This window comes from Macrobrachium nipponense, chromosome 4, assembly GCF_015104395.2.
Source record: "Macrobrachium nipponense isolate FS-2020 chromosome 4, ASM1510439v2, whole genome shotgun sequence".
NCBI lineage: Eukaryota > Metazoa > Arthropoda > Malacostraca > Decapoda > Palaemonidae > Macrobrachium > Macrobrachium nipponense.
The window spans coordinates 79,308,515-79,326,295 of record NC_061100.1 but is presented as its reverse complement, the minus strand read 5'-3'; the positions used below and the strand labels follow the sequence as shown (position 1 = coordinate 79,326,295).

Below are 17,781 nucleotides of genomic sequence, written 5' to 3'. Positions count from 1 at the left end.
TTCCCTCTCTTAACGGGTCTAGATCCTCTAGAGGAAGAAGCTCTGGGAGGAGGGACTCCTCGAAAGGGCTCCTGCCTCAAGGGAGTCTCTTTCTTGGTCTTGGCCTGGAAAGAAGTTCGAGGCTTCCTGGACGACTGAGCTAGCATATCTTGTGTAGCCTTAGCCGAGAGGGCACTTGAGACGTCTTGAATTGTCTTCTTTGGGAAGAGTTGAGGTAAGAGTTGTGCGTAAAGAAGAGAGGCTCTCTGCACATGTGATACTGATTTTGTCAGGAACGAACAGTATACCGATCTCTTCTTAATCACTCCCGCTCCGAAAAGGGAAGCGACTTCACCAGATCCATCTCTCACTGCCTTGTCCAGACAAGTGAGAACGCTGTTAAGATCCTCAGGTGAAAGGGAATCCGGGGTCTGCGTCTTTTTGGCCAAAACTCCTAAAGACCAGTCGAGGAAGTTGAACACTTCCAGGACCCGGAACATTCCCTTCAACAGGTGGTCTGAGGGCAGAGCGTCGAGAGGAATCCACCAGCGAAGAGAAGTCCGAGTCTGCCGAGGAGGGAAGAACGAGGCCCAAGGGTTCTCCAGATTAATACCAGAACCCTAACCTTCCAGTAAACTTGGAAGGAGGGAAAGAAAACAGTCTTCCCTTTCTCTTCCTTAGAGAGAAGCCATTTGCCAAAACCTCTAAGAGCCTTCTTCATAGAGATGGTAGGTTTCATCCTGACACAAGATGAAACCTTCGAAGTTTTAGAGGTTGAGAATAACGAGAGAGGCGAAGGAGCAACAGGAGAAAGGGCGTCTCCAAATTCCTGAAGCAACAAGTTCGTTAACCTCTTGTAGGAGGAAACAGCGGACCTTAGGGACATCTTCTTCCGAAGGTTCCTGTTCTTCCTCAGCCGAAGATCCCTCACGATCCTTATGAGGATAGGAGGTCTTGTCTGAAGCAGTTCGTCCATCCTCGGAGGTGCGTCTGGAAGACATCTGACAGGGGAAGTCATAACTTCCGGAGAGCGCCTGCCCGAAAAATCCTTCTTGTCAGGATGAGGGCGTTCCTTAGGCTCTTGGCGCCTAACGACAGCAGGGCGGATGTCTGGGGAAGAGCGCCTGCTAGGAGAAAAGCGCCTATCAGGCTCTTGGCGCCTGTCCAAAGGAGAGCGGCTGCCTGCGAAGAGCGCCTGCCATGTGAGAAGCGCCTACCAGGCTCTTGGCGCCTGACGTGAGGAGAGCGGGTCTCTGGCGACGAGCGCCTACCAGGGGAGAGGCGTCTGCCAGGCTCCCGGCGCCTAACTCGAGGAGAGCGAAAATCAGTTCAAGAGCGCCTGCCAGGCGAAGCACGTCTACCAGGCTCTTGGCGCCTGCTAAGCGAAGAGCGGCTGACAGGAGAAGAGCGGCTGACAGGAGAAGAGCGCCTGCTAGGCGAACAGCACCTGTCTGTCGTAGGGTGCCTGGTCACAGGAGAGCGGAAGCCTGACGGGGAGCGGCTACAAGGAGAAAAGCGCCTACTAGGCTCTTGGAGCCTGCCAAAGGGAGAGATCCTGTCTCGAGACGAGCGCCTGCTGGGAGAGGCTCACCTATGGGAAGCCTGTTCCTTGTCTGACGGAGAAATGATGTCAGCAGAAGAGTGCCTGTCCATTGAAGAGCGCCTCATGTTACCATCCAATCCTGGAGAGAGGGCGGCTTCTGACGAATAGCGTAAGGCGGGAGAAGTGCGCATGGACTTCTTTACCGGGAGCGATACGTCCTTCCTACGACAAGAAGTCACAGTCAAGGAGTCAGCCAGAGCCGTAATCTGCGCCTGCAGACTCGCCAAAATACTAGCGGGAGATTTCCCAAAATCCTTCACAGGAGACGAGGCTCGATCCCTACTAGGCGAACGATACTCCAACGATCTCCTAGGTTTCTTCACTTCCAATTCAGGCTCTTCCGAAAAAACTTCAGGGCTGGAGGGAAGAGTGGAAGGAGCCTGCCAGGCTCTCTTCGACGGGCGCGAGGCTTCCGAGGAGCTCCAACCACGCTTAGGAGAAGGAGAAGGCGAAGACGAGAAGCATTGATGTAAAACTTCTCTCTTGGCGCGATCCAAGGTAGCCTGGGAGCGTACATCAGGCGCTACTGAGGGGACGCCTGACCGGTGGGGGTTCTCCCTAACCTTCCTGCGGCTTTCGACTTTCCTCCTCCACTGGGACTGGGAGTCTGGAAGAGGTCTAAGCCTAGAAGCATTAGGGAGCCGATTAGATGCACCCTCCACTGCACTGGGATCACTGGCACTATCACTCTTACCTTCTAAAGCTCTAATCTTCATCTCCATGCTGCGAATAGTGGCTCTCATAGTGTCCACCTCTGAAGGCGCATCTTCGGGTTCGATGCAGGGAGGAAGGGCTGAAACTGGTAAAGGTGCTACTTCTAAAACAGGGTTATCTACTTCAAACTCGCTAGCTCGAGACCTACTAGAACTCCTAGATGAAGCTTTCCTAACCTTGTCTTTTTCAAGCTTCCTTAACCCTCTTACGCCAAATGGACGTATTAAACGTCGAGTTAAAATGTCTCCCGTATGCCAAATGGACGTATCATACGTCGACTCAAAAATTTTTTTAAAAATTCACGGAAAAATACTTATAGGCCTACCAGCCGAAAACTTTTGAATCACGCGCCTTGGGGGATGCTGGGAGTTCATGGATCAAGGCGTTGTTTTGTTTACAATCGCTATGCAGGCGCACAAGCGCGAATTTCTTTCTTATCGCACTAAAAAGTATCAGTGACACATCTCAAAAATTATTTCGTCACTTTGACATAATTTTTGCACCATTTTAAATTATCCTTTACATGAAGTATTATATATGAAAATGTGCGCAATTTCATGTAAAATAAAAAATAAAAAAAAATACTCATGATTGTAGCTTTTATCAGCAATTGTAAGCTAAAACTCTTATATTATAGTAATATTCAATCATTTGCCTTCATTTTGCAACAAATCGGACGTCTCTAGCACAATATTTTGATTTATGGTGAATTTATGAAAAAACTTTTTCCTTACATTCGCGCGGTAACTCTTCCGATAAATTTTTTTGTGCGATTGTTTGCACCATTTTAAATTTGCCGTTACATAAAGTTTTATATATGGAAATGTGCGCAATTTCATGCACAATACAACTAAAAACAACCCATATTTGTAGCTTTTATCAGTTTTGAAATATTTTCATAAAAATAACGTTGAGTGCAAAAATTTCAACTTTCGGTCAACTTTGACTCAACCGAAATGGTCGAAAAACGCAATTGTAAGCTAAAACTCTTATATTCTAGCAATATTCAATCATTTACCTTCATTTTGCAACGACTTGGAAGTCTCTAGCACAATATTTCGATTTATGGTGAATTTATGAAAAAAACAAAACATTTTCCTTACGTCCGCGCGGTAACTCTTCCGAAAAAATCAGAATTTTTTTTGTGTGATTGTCGAAATGCTTGCACCATTTAAAATTAGCTCTTACATAAAGTTTTATATATGAAAATGTGCGCAATTTCATGTAGAATACAACTATAAATGATTGAAGGTTGTAGCTTTTCTCTTTTTTTGAAATATTTGCATATAAATTACGATAGAAAAAAACGTTCGGTCAAATTTGACTCTACCGAAATAGTTGAAAAATGCAATTGTAAGCTAAAACTCTTACGGCCTAGTAATATTCAGTCATTTATCTTCATTTTGAAACAAATTTGAAGTCTCTAGAACAATATTGTGATTTATGGTGAATTTTTGAAAAATACATTTAACTTCCCTCCGCGCGCTGATTCGCGGCCGCAAGTCTCCGAAATGCGTACATCGCATTATCCTAATATTTGCTCCTTTTCATATTAGCCGTTTTATAGAGTTTCATATGTCAAAATGTGCGCAAATTCATTAAGAATACAATAAAAAATAATTGAAGGTTGTAGCTTTTCCCATCTCCGAAATATGTGTATATAAAAAAATATATATATAAAAATTTTGACATTCGGTCAACTTTAACTCGTCTGAAATGGTTGAAATCTGCAATTCTAATCTAAAACTCTTACAGTATCGTAATATTCAATCATTTGTCTTCATTTTGAAACAAATTGGAAGTCTCTAGAACAATATTTAGATTTACGGTGAATTTTTTAAAATAACATTTTTTTACGTCCGCGCGTTACGAATTCGTACATCATTTTGTGATAATATTTTTCCGGTGTTGCTTTTATTGTTTTACAATGTGTTATATATAAAAATGATTGAAATTTAGTGTACAATACAACGAAAAAAAAGTAACTCGTAAGCTTTGACCGTTTTTTGCACAGCGTGATTTGAATACAATTATGTATGAATTTTTTCGCTACCATATATCGCATTATTTACATATGATAATGATATTATTTTTCATTTCTGATGGTTGCATACTAAACTTCAGGCAATGACAAAAAAATGAGCTAAAAATGAACTCTTCATCTTCAAAACTAAGCGCGCTGTAATTTTTTGAAAAAAGTATTTTTTCCGCTTCAGCGCTCACTCCAAACCGGCCGCGGCATACGGGAGAGGTTTTGATTTTTAGGGCTTCGGCGTAAGAGGGTTAAAGTAAGAAGAAAGCGCCTTCCATTCATCCTCATTCAATTTATCACATTCTCTACAAGGGTTAATAAATGAGCAGTCATTCCCCCTACACTTTAAGCATACTGTGTGAGGGTCTACCGCCGCTTTCAGTAGCCTCACCTTACAATCGCTAACAGAACACACTCTGAACATAGCTGATTTCTTAATCTCAACATCAGACATAATGAAATCCAAAGAAAAAACCAAAGAATAATAAAAAACGGTCCACAAAGCGCAAATGCCAAGCCAAAAGATCAGGTACTTCACCAAAAGTCCGTTGAAACAATCCATGGCAAAACGAGAAAAGAATCCAATATCGAGAGGTACCGACAACAGGTGTAGTCGACACCGGCTACAGAGAAAATCTGACAGGAAAGTGGGATTGGTTCATACACCCGCCACCCAGCGGCGGGTGTATGACCTACCTGTCGCGTTTGCCACGAGTTTTGAATTCTGTCGTGACGTCAGAGACGTAAGCTAAGTATATATCTGACAGGAAAGCTCATGTACAAAAATAAGCTATTTAATGTGTTCAACCACATTATCAACTTGAATTCCATAGGTGACTAGGCATTTTCAACCTTTCAATTTCTGAGCAAAATCAAAATTGTATTTAATGATTCATAGTGGTCAACAACCTTCAACAACCTCTCCTCTTATCTCAAAGTTCACAAATGCTTTTCAGCAAAATTTCTATACTGCATTTACTTCATTTACAATGTAAATAATTAATACTAGACTTACCAATAAGAGCAATGCCAACTGCTAATGATATGGATATCAATGAGCCACTTGTGAGAAGATTATAATAAAATCGAAGGATTTGTGATAAGACAAAACCAGCCCATCCTATAACATTGAGGAGAGAATACCATCTTCTTGGCATCTTCTGACATGGGTATTCTGGTAAATCATTTTCTTTGGTAAAGCTCCCTGTATTGATGTAGCTGTCTAGTAATTTATCCTGTGAAAGAAAATAAGAAAACATTAATTGTGTTAAATCTGTAAACTGACAGAATATCACAGTGAAAATTAATTGCCTATTTAAAAAAAAATTTCATATAAATATATAGTACTTATAGAGTTGCACCTTGACCCTCTTGAGATCTGATGACATGTAGCACGTCAATAAATTTGTTTCCGTATGTACACAGCTGATGCACTGGGTGCATCATATGCAAGTTATCTTTGGGGAAAACTCACTGAAAAAAATGTGTTGATCACAGAGAATGTAGTTGACGCCATTGGGTCGACAGATGATGAATAATAAAGAAAACGCAAACCTGACACCACTAGCTTATTTAGCTACGATACAAAAGTCATCAAAAGTATGTTGGAAAATCTAAAATTTCCACTCTGTAAAAAATTAGCATTTTTTAATCAATTACAGCTCATTAGCAAACACATTTATAGCAAAACTATTGCTTCCATGTGAAAGATCAAACATTTCTACACAATTTAGGTACATAAAACAAACTCCACAAACCTAATTATTATATTTTTCATGATTATTTCTAAAAAATATCTATGATTTTTCTTGAAAATTTCACATTCATCACATCATTATTATTATTTCTAAGCCTCATAAAGATGTTCTGATTGCTTTAGGAAATAATTCAATCATTTGCTGACATAACAACACTAGCCAGAAGCGTATATCAGTTATAGTTCGGACGTACCAAATTTTACCAAAAAACTTTTCCATGCGGATATTCTTTTCGGCCTGGGGAAAAGTTGTGTACCTTACACCCTTATATTTTCGGCCTGTGTGCAAGAGGGTTAACACATAGTTAAGGGTCTGGCTTTCTGATAAGTAACAATCAACAGTCTGTAAGTAACAGACTCTACTTAACAGCCTACACTTCAATAAGTATTTTCTAAATAATTTTCACTATTAGCAGAAATTCTACAGAGTTCCTTACCTAAAATCATGAGTACTTTGCACTTATAATTCAATTAAAAAGATTTTAGAAATGTATCACATCTAAAATGTTAACATAGCAAACTAAATATATTCTTCCAACATTATTAGACCTGCCACAGTAAAGTCTGTCCGCAAGAAACTGTTTGTAAGCAGACACAACAACACATTCTAACAGTGTCACTTGCAAAAAACTGAAGGTTATGCATTCCTGATGAAGTATCTCAAGCATTAAGTCATTAGTTAAACAACAAACAGTTGAATCCAATCAACGGAATACAATTATAATCCTAATCCTCTAGAATATATCTTGACTGCCATAAAAGTAATTGAGGAAGGAGTTTGAACAATTGCCGGGAGCAAGAGAACAATTAGGTCCGCACACCAAGTTGTTTTCCTAAACACTATGAACCAACAAGCAGGAAAGCACAACCAACAATCTTGCCTCCGGACAGCCACCGGCACCCAACTCTTTAGATAAGATTGTAGGCTTGCAAGACTCTTAAGTTGCTATCCCCAGGTTACTATGCTAAAGAATTAATGCAATAACTTCTCAAAAATGGTATATGATAAGAATGTCTGCTTGCTTCTTGGAACATGGAGGGAGGGACATGGAGAATATGCAAACCCTCTAGATTGGAACCTACCACCAGCTGGGAAGTCATGATGCCTCTACCTTGACTCCCACACAACTCCTAATAGGAGTGAGGAGGGGAGGGGTGCAGTAGCCCCTCTGCACCCAGTCAAAAGGAGAGGAAGAGAGATCATGAGACGAGTATGTAATCTCGTCTCCATTGCCTACTGCAGTAAGAATGAGAATGAAGTTTGTGTTATGAGCAATGATACGAAAATTTTCTGTTGTGACCACGATCTTACACTGTCCCATAACGACAAGAACTGAGTGGGTCATGAACTAAGCATTGTGATTAACATGAGGAGCTATCACTGTATTGATGGTTTACAAAAACTCAGATATAAAGATTTTAGCTCAATAACTGTTTTACCCAATCTTTTGTGTTTGCAACTTAGAGGGAGGAATGAAAGCCTAACTGTCAGCAATCTTGACATATTGATTGCAAAGGTGGTTAGCACCTGGGCAAAGAGTCTCTCTCTCTCTCTCTCTCTTTACGCAATAGGATACTTGCAGAATGTGAGATAGATAAACAGATGGAATGGGAGAGTGGTTGATAGAATGATATACATACTATTATATATTGATCTTCTATAATCATAGTATGTATAAAAAACTATCGTCCCAAAATTTTCAGTTGTTTATCCAATGTAAACAAGTAAGTTCAGCTCTCTCTCTCTCTCTCTCTCTCTCTCTCCGCCAAAGGATACTCACAGAACGTGAGAGATGGATGGATAGATAGATCAATAGAAAGGGAGCTATTGGCTGGAAGGGTTAGAAGTAGCGAATTACACAGCAGGGTATGTTACCTCAATGCTGATTGGCTTCTAGCACAGCACACTATTGGCTGGAAGGGTTAGAAGAGCCAATCACAGACCAAGATACCAGTTTTGCTAGTTGCTGATTGGTTTGTAGCTCCGATGCCTTAGTTTAATGTTTACTGTACAATGCATTATAACCTAGTTTTGTGCCTCAGATTATGAAATTAATCCATTCCGGAACGGCCTTCGTAACCTGATTTTTTTGTATCTAGGACTTAGTTTTACATGTAAATTACCTAATTCGTTCCAAGCCCTACAAAAACACCACAGTAAATTTTATAATAAAGCTAAATTGACCAATAAACAATGAAATACAACAATTTGGACCACTCAATACCTAACCTAACCTTTATTGTACCTGTAAATAAAGTGTATTAGTGTACAGGGTACAAGAAATACTGTACGGACATGTACGTATGTATGTAGAAAATGTGGAACCTTACCTTTCGAGTGAGGCAATGTCTGAAAGTGGCGACAGAGGAGGAGGACAAATGGCAGAGAAAATGAACACTTAACTTTACAAAACACATTAAAAAATGGCAGAAACATTAACACTAAACTTTACGAAACACATTACCATATGGCAGAAAACACTTAACTTTATGAAAAACTTAAAATTAAATTGATTTTTTTTTCTTTTTCTAATTAAAAAAAAATTTTTTTTTTTACTTTTTTACTTTACATTTTTTAACAAATTTCAATTTCTTCACTACTTCCAATTTTCTGTTTTTTCATATCACTTGGACCTTCCTGTTTGTTTACTACTAAAGGCCTCTTTAAAAAATAAATATCCAAGGAAGATTGCTTATGCCTGCTTTTGACAATGTTCCTGATATGACTCGGGCAAACTTCATCGAACTACACAAGCATACAACCTGTGTAAGCCTTTTTGGGGGTGTCTCTTTTCTACAAATGTTTGCGCTTTATGAAAAGCAGCTAGAACATCCTCAATTTCTGCCGTTGTCATAGGGTCCTCCTCCTCACCACTGCTAGAGAACTCTTCTTAAATAACATTATGTTGCATGGCCTCCAACTCCTTCAGGTCATCCATCGTAAGCTCCTTTAGGTGTTCCTGGAGGTCATTGATGTCGTCCTCGTCGACGACCAGCCCCATAGACTTGCCGAGTGCAACGATCTCATCAAAATCTGGTTGCGAAACAGTTTCAGGATCGTCAACTGTTTCTGAATCTGCATCGGCTTCACCCACGTTGAATCCTTCGAAGTCTCGGGTGGATACAGCACCAGGCCAGAGTTTCCTCCACAAAGAATTCAAGGTTCGCCTCGAAACCTCCTGCCAAGCTTGATCGATGAGTCGGATGCTCCTTCCAAAATTCCTGCAGGGTGAGGTTTGTGGTATCGGTGATGTCGAAACATCTCTTGAAAAGATGTTTAATATACAGCTTCTTGAAGTTTGATATCACTTGCTGATCCATGGGCTGGAGGAGAGGGGTGGTGTTAGGCATAAGATAAAGAAACTTGATGAAAGAATACTCCGCTAGGATATCTTCCTCGAAGCCAGGAGGGTGAGCAGGGGATTGTCTAACAACAGCAGAGATTTCAGAGGGAGGCGCTTCTCTTCCAAGAACTTCTTCACTGTCGGGCCGAAACACAGATTTACCCACTCAGTGAACAAAAGTCTGGTTACCCAGGCTTTTGCATTAGCCCTCCACATCACCAGAAGCTTCTCCTTTAGCACTTTGTGGGCCTTGAAGGCTCCAGGAGTCTTGGAATGATACACAAGTAGGGGCTTCACCTTACAATCCCCATTGGCATTAGAACAAAGTGCAAGCATAAGCCTGTCTTTCATAGGCTTATGCCTGGGTAGCTTCTTCTTTTCCTCCGTTATGTACGTCTGACGAGGCATTTTTTTCCAAAAAAGGCGAGTCTCGTCACAGTTGAAAACTTGCTGAGAACTGTAGCCTTCCTTGATTGTTTTAACAAAGGCTTGGGCCGCTTTCGTGTCCGAGCTGGCAGCCTCCCCATGCCGCACCACCAAATAGATGCCAGTCTGTTACGGACTCTGGGATCTCGGAGACAATGTTACGGTGTCAAAATATCCTGGAAAGGGTTCGACACAATGTTACGGCCTCTGAGAGAGGTCCGCTCCAGGTTTGATATAAAATAATAAAAAAAAATATATATCAACGCACACAGTTGAAACTGGGGATACGAATATAGAAAGAAACACTAACACAACAAAGGTTTATTTACAAGCTTACTAACAAAGGTAAATGCAGAATGGTATCTCATATTTACATAAAAAGATAGAATCTTACACTGCATGAACTGGGGGTACAGTGAGGCAATTAAAAAACTTGCTACTCGATTTGGCGATTTGACGCGTTGGCTTCATAATTGTAGAGCGGCAATTGCAGTCGTCCTCTTGACTCCGTATTGCAGAAACTAGTCTACTTGTAAGGTAGGAAATACCCAAAACCTCTAGCAGGACCTTTTCTTCTCCGCAGTCTGCTCGACGTCGAAATAACACGAGATAATTCGTCCACTCCTGAAGACGACTAGACTAATATCCAACCAACTCCCGAACAACTCTTCTTTTGATTGATACTTCGTCGGTTCCTTTGTCTCTAGTCTCTCTCTGTCGATCACTGCTGCTGATCTCTCACTGATAATCTGATCTGTGGCTCTTATTAACTGGTGATCTCTCTCTTTTACGATCTCTTCCTTCTACGATCACTGCTCTCCAAAGTTCGTTCGTCATATTTATACGGCACTCTGGGGGCGGAGCCTACAGCGAACGTCACCGACTCCAGGGATTTCTAGAACTTCTTAGATGAATCTAGACGAGGTATTGCATCAGAAAATCGCGGCGTTTCTCATGTAACAACGGCGCGTTTTTGCGCTCCACAACACGCCCGACGATTCTAGAACAACCGCGAAGACAGGCGCCTCCAACACGGGAGCGAAAACCTCCTTACTGCCGAACTTCTCGAAAATGCATTCTCCTTTCCTTTATCTTCCTTTGCTATGAAGCAATTACCATCACATAGTCCCTTTATGGAATTTATCAAACAAACCCCGAGAAGCCTTGAAGTCTGGGTTGCCTTAGATATGTCCCTTCTCCTGTGTCGTCTTCGGCCTGAGCACTCAGATCATAGAAAATGGCGCTGGCCTTCTGGCATACTGCTGTCTTGGTTATCATATCGCCAGCGATTTCTTTGTCCTTAATCCATACGAGAAGCAGCTGCTTTAATGGCTTCCTTCTGCTTAAGGATGGTGCCTATCGTCGACGGATTTCGGCCGTATTCCTTAGCGATCACACTTAACCACATGCCAGCTTCATACTTCTTAATTATCTCCATCTTCGTCTCCATAGAAGGCATCCTCTTCTTTCCGTGAACTTCAGCAACATTCTTGGGACCCATGGCTAACAACATAAGTAATTAAGTTCACACACAACATGATAAAGTAACTTACAGTACAAAGAAAGTCAAATCAATTAGTACACGAATTTACTTTAACAAGCGTAATCTATGTAAACGAACGAATTCCAGGTGTGTACGATAACGCTACCACAACGAAATGGTCAAGGAACGCCTTTACATAGATGCATGATGGGACAGATGCTGACCAATAGGAGAGCAGGATCTTACGGCAGTGACTAGCGTCAGGAACCAATGGGAGAGCAGGAGGATGGTGGCTAGTCTGCTAAGTTGGCGGCACGCAAGTTTTAAAATTGTACTCGGCGGCCCGGGCGAATCTCAGACTTTGCAACCGGAATTATTTTCGTACACAGAGGCAAAAATAATCTTCGTCTTTGCCTTCGTAACCTGGATTTTTCGTACATAGGGTCTTTCATATGTAGAGGTATGACTGTATTTTTATTTTGCTCTCTCTCCCTCTCCCTCAAGAGAGGTGTCTTGATTTAAAGTGGTTTGACCCCGCACAGTCCGGGCTAATATAAGCTAATGCATGCACCCATGAACAGGCTAAATTTAAGGATGGCCAGTTAAAAAAAAACTTATCAATGGAAAGAGGAAGATATGTATATTTGCATGGCATATGAATTAAAATCTAAAAAACATCAGTACCTTCCACAGCAAGCTGTAAGTGAATATTTCCCACCCCGTGCGGGCCTCTTTTTCCTATGACAGTCATGAAAAATACACTAATTTTACAGTTCTTTCTAATCTTTAAAATTTTATTTTGTCAAATTGAAATTACAGCTCAAACAATATCATAAAAGATAAGAAATAAAACCGAGAACAAATTCTTAGCACATTTATTGTGAAATATTTACGATGCATCCTTGGGTAGGAATTTGTGACAACATTCCCCCTTACTACCTCAGCTCACCCAACACTCTTATAGGGTGATCTGAAGAGTTGCCAATAATGATACATGAAACTAGGAACATTTTTCTCGCAAAATTCTTTCAAACTGTATGGCGGCACCAAATCTTGATAGTCTGTCTATGTACGATACCCGTCTATTGCCCAGAAACTATATGTGATCATATATATACGATACCCGAGCTGTGGGGTTAAGCTCTGATGAACTGGTGTCAGCATTTCCAAAGAGATACTTATGGAGCAGTCCATAATTTACATAAGGAAGTAAACCTAACGAGTGACAGTGAATATTCATAAGCTTTGTTGTACTTGTTACTACTATGTGGAATGAGTTGGCAAGACTTTGGTTACATAATGGTTTTTTAGGGATGATTTCTGTCAACCAGGATTTTCTGCAGTCCGGCAATGGCCTGGTCCCAAGGGAACCAGTTTTAAGAGGTTGGATGGTATTAGTAAATAAAAGTATTCCTCTTCAAATAGAGTAAAGAATTAGGAGTGTGTAATCTGTACTATTGTACAGTATATAATATCTTGACCTTACGCGCGTTAAGAACCTAACCAATTGGCATACACCATTTGCAAAATCTTCAAGAAACCCTGCATAGGTAGTTAAGTTTAATTCTTGGAGTAATTTATGTTTTCATGCTATTAGGTGTAAAACTGGTTTGAAAAATGTGTATTATTTTTTTCTATATAAATATTGTATGATACAAAGGTAAACTAGCATATTTTATGCTAAAATAAAGTAAAATCAATCAAAATCACATTACAACTGTTGATGTTATCCTCTCTCTCCCTCTCTTGGTACTTTAATATACAGTAGTACGTACCTCAGACTGTTCGAAATATGATGTGTTGAAATATGAACTGATATCAGCATAAGAAATAAAGGAAATCACGATAAAAGGATTTTGACGTAGGAAAAATCTATTTCTGGGCGTTGGGTTTGTGTCGCCCAGTGAAATAATCCTTTAGTTCATTATTTCTAAGGTAAATGAGCTAACAAATACCAGAGAAAAATAAATCAAAAAGATGTCAGTATAACTGACTCGCTCACCCAAATAAAAGAAGGGTGTCGGTATGGTAACTGGGGCGAGTGAGACCACTACCACGAACTTCTTGCCATTTAGAATTCTCCCACACCAAAATCCCCAACTGAGAGAGCCGACCCACAGGTCGAGGCAGCAACTACTACCACTACACCCCACGCCACGCCGACTGCCGCGCCTCTGGTGGCCATCCTGAAGTTAGCAAGCAATCTTGGGCGACAGGGCAGGGGCAGGGTGGGATTTCACTGGGCGACACGAACCCATCGACCAGAAATAGATTTTTCCTACGTCAAAATCCTTTTTCTGGGCTCGGTTCCTGTCTCTGCGTGAAATAGTACCAGAGAAATAGCACAAGATTGAAATAAATAAAAGGGTCTCAATAAAACTAAAAGTAACCTACAATAATACAATTAGAGAATAAGGTATATACAAAATAACAAAACCAAAGAGGACTTACTAGAAATATGTACAAAAACTTAAATCTAAACATATTTCAACTTATTCTCTAGGCATGAGTTATGAAATTACATAAGCAAAAATTGACTTATTATCTAGGAATTAGTAATTCATAACAATACAAATCTTTAAAGAATATATACAAGGCAGGAGTGTGGAACCCTAGCATTAAAATAAGGGAACCACACTCAAAAGTTTCATAAGATACAAATTATTGTGGGTGTCCCTAGCAAAAAAATAAGGGACACACCACTAAGCCATAATTATGAGCAGCTAAGGCTAAAAGGCGAAGTGTAGAGCATAACGGCAGGTTAGATGAAATGTTAATTGAGGCAGGTAGAAAGGAGATCTGGATCTTCAACTACAACTACTGAGCAATGTCAGGGGAAACTATGTTTCCCGCTGCCACTGCCGGAAATTTTAAGGATTCCAAGGACTTTAAATAGTGACGCTTAAAAACTGTTGGTGATTTCCATCCAGTATACTTTTTCAAGTCATCAAAGTTCATATGTTGGAAATAGTTAATGGAGGTGGCTACTGCCCTGACATCATGGGCTTTAGGGAATGATTCAGGGTTTGCTTGTTTAATAAAAAAGAAGATCTGTTGTCTTATACCTTTAATCGATAAAGTGCCACCTTTCTCTCTCCTAAAGAGGGGACCCGAAGAAGAAGAGGATGTCCTAGACAGAAAGGCTCGTAAGGTCATCACTGGACAAAGAGAAGGGTCTTGTGGGAGAGGGATGACTTTCCAAGGTTCCCACCTTAATAGAGGATCCTCATTTTTAGCTAAAAAGCTGCGATCCGGGGAGAGTAGAACTTCTCCTGAGGGGAGGAATTCTATATGCCCCGCATCTCTGGACAGAGCCGACAGTTCTGAAATCCTAGCTCCTGAAGCCAGACTTAGCAAGAATAGCGTCTTTCTTAAAAGCATCATGAAAGTACTTGTAGAGTTGTCAGTATCTGAAGCCAGTTTGAGGACGTCATTTAGAAACCATGACACTGAAGTAGCCCTTACGGAAGGTCTAAGTCTAGCACAAGCCTTGGGGATAGACGTAAAGTAAGAATCTGTTGGAAGGTCTAAGTCTAGCACAAGCCTTGGGGATAGACGTAAAGTAAGAATCTGTTAAGTCTATATTAAAGCCCAGCTGGAAGATTTTCTTCAAAGCTGACTTGTTAGTAGTAATAGTGCTAGCTGCTAACCCTTTTCCATACAAGGACCTAAAAAAGGATATAGCTGAATTGACAGTCATGGTTGTGATGTTTGATTCCTTCAGGAAAGATGCCAACTTCTTAACTGCAGCGTCATACTGTCTCAAAGTTGAATCCCTTTTATCTGATTCCAAGAAAAGGATATTCTGAGGATCTATATCTGCATCTTTTTTAGCCGCAAACTTCATGAAGTCCATAAAGTTAGGGTTTTAAGAATTCCTGAGGAAGCGAACACAGTCCTCATTTGTACTGACTGAGAGAGTCTGGGATTGGGAATCCGTTGAGGGCGAAGACCCAATTCCAGAAGTAGAGGATACCAGTTGCTCTTCGGCCAGTCCGGGGCTACTAGGGCCACTTGTCCCTTGAAAGTCCTGAGTTTGTTCAGAACTTTCAGAAGAAGATTCACTGAAGGAAAGATGTAAATCTTCTTCCATTGGTTCCAGTCTATGGACAGAGCGTCTGTGGCATATGCCAGAGGGTCCAGGTTGGGAGCCACATAGCATGGAAGCTTGTGGTTCGCTTGAGAGGCGAAAAGATCTACTTGAGACCTGGAACACTCCGGCATATCCACTGGAACGAACTGTTGTCTAGGGACCATTCTGATTCCAAGGGAACTGACCGGGATAGAGCGTCTGCTATCACATTCCTTACTCCCGCTAGGTGGGTGGAGGAAAGATGCCATTTGTACTTGTCCGCCAGGGAAAAGATGGCTGTCATGACATGGTTCAGATGCCTTGATTTGGATCCTCCCCTGTTGATGCAGTGAACTACTACTGCGCTGTCCAGAACCAATTTTATGTGAGAGTTCTTTGGTGGATGGAGCCTCTTCAGGGTAAGAAATACTGCCATGGCTTCCAATACATTTATGTGAAGCTGGCGGAACTGCGGTGACCAAGTTCCTTGAACTTTTTTGAACTGAGAGTACCCTCCCCAGCCACTTAGTGAAGCGTCTGTGTGGATAGTTAACACCGGAGGAGGGTATTGAAGAGGCACCGACATGGACAGATTCTTCGACTGTGTCCATGGACGCAGACGGTTCCGAAGAATTTGCGGGATTGCTGACAACTTGTCCCGGGATTTGACATTTGCTCTTGAGCCCCAAATCCGGTTTATGTCCTTCAGTTTTGCTTTCATCAAGACGTTTGTCACTGAAGCAAACTGGAGAGAACCTAGGATCCTTTCCTGGTTTCTCCTTGAAGCATATTTGTACTTTAGAAATGGCTTTACTGACTTCGCTATTTTCTTCCTCTTGGCTATCGGAATTGACAGATTGTGAGAGGTTAAGTCCCATTGAATGCCGAGCCATTGAAATCGAGACTCCGGAGCGAGTCTTGACTTTTCCCTGTTTATTTGGAACCCAAGGTATTCCAGGAATTGAATCACTTTCTTTGTGGCCTTGCGGCATTCCTCGATGGTTGACACCCAGATCAGCCAATCGTCGAGGTACGCTACTACCATTATTCTTTGCGACCTTAGTTGTTGAACAACTACTTCCGCTATTTTGGTGAATACCCTGGGAGCTACGTTCAGTCCGAAGGGCATCACCTTGAACGAGAATGCCTGGTCTCCTAGTTTGAAGCCTAGGTAAGGGCGAAAGTGCCTCGCAATTGGGATATGATAGTATGCGTCTGTAAGATTGATAGAGGTGGTGACGGCCCCACGGGGAAGTAAGGTCCGTACCTGCGAGATGGTCAGCATTTTGAACTTGTCGCAGCGAATGGATAAGTTTAACTGGGACAAGTCTAAGATTACTCTTCTTTTTAATGAGCCTTTCTTTGGCATGCTGAACAAGCGACCTTGAAACTTTAAATGCTTGACTCTCGATATTGCTCCTTTCTGAAGGAGTTCCTCTGCATAATCTGTCAATTCCTTCAATGGAAGTTGAAGGAATGGTCTGGGTGGAGGGGGGCCTTTGATCCAGCTCCAACCCAGACCCTTTGACACAATACTTTGTGCACATTTGCTGAACCCCCACCGATGCCGGAAGAGGAACAGCCTCCCTCCTACCTTGGAGATCTCACTGTTGTTGTGCGGGGTGAGCTCCACGTCCGCCATGGAAGTGTTTGCCTCTATTGATGACTCTGCCTGTTCCTCTCTGGCGAAGAGCACCTCTGGCCCTGCTTCCCCTGGCAAACCGGTTAAAGTGTTGAAAGGCCTGGCCTTCATACACAAAGTTGAACGCTGGGGAAACAGCGTAAGAGGTGGAAGGTTGTGCCTGAGGTGAGATCAAGAGGATAGGCTGAGTCTGGCCTTTCGTTGCGGCGGGTTGTCCTGGTTGGGTGACTGGGACAGCTGAGACTGTCTGAATGAAGTGCTGAGGTTTCTTTTGATAGGGTTGAAACCTCTTCGTCTTCTTCAGTTTCTTGCCTGAAGAAGAAGCATCCTGTTTCCTTTTAGCAGAGAGGCCCCAACGATCTTTGAGACTCTGGTTGAGTCTCGTCGCTTCGTTCTGGACCTCTTTAACTGCCGACTCCGGGAAGAGGTCCGCCCCTCAAATGTTGGAGGAAAGCAACTTATTTGGCTCGTGCCTAATAGTTGCTTCCTGGAGGACATGTTTCCTGCAGTTGACTCTAGCCACCACAAACTCATACAAGTCCGATTGGACTGTATGAGTCTGCGACTTAGCCAACAGCTTGAAGAGCGGTTCAGACGCATAGGAGAGGGCCGCTACTTCCGTCATGACCATAGTGTTTAAGGTCCTTGCCAACCTGGACCTTGCCTCGAACTCCGCTTGGATGAGGTTGTCCGGAAGCCTGGGAAGTTTCTCGCTGAACTGGTCCATGGC

At 41.9% G+C, this 17,781-nt stretch overlaps 1 protein-coding gene across 5 annotated transcripts in view; it reads right to left on the bottom strand.

Annotated features, from left to right (window-relative positions):
* Window positions 1-17,781, bottom strand: part of LOC135210968 (1-acyl-sn-glycerol-3-phosphate acyltransferase delta-like) — a 290,759-nt gene that overhangs the window by 43,540 nt on the left and 229,438 nt on the right. For all 5 annotated transcript variants that reach the window (XM_064243957.1, XM_064243958.1, XM_064243954.1 and 2 more), the window contains exon 7: window positions 5,344-5,563. In XM_064243957.1, coding sequence (XP_064100027.1) covers window positions 5,344-5,563 — 220 coding nt within the window. The remainder of the gene's footprint in view (window positions 1-5,343; window positions 5,564-17,781) is intronic.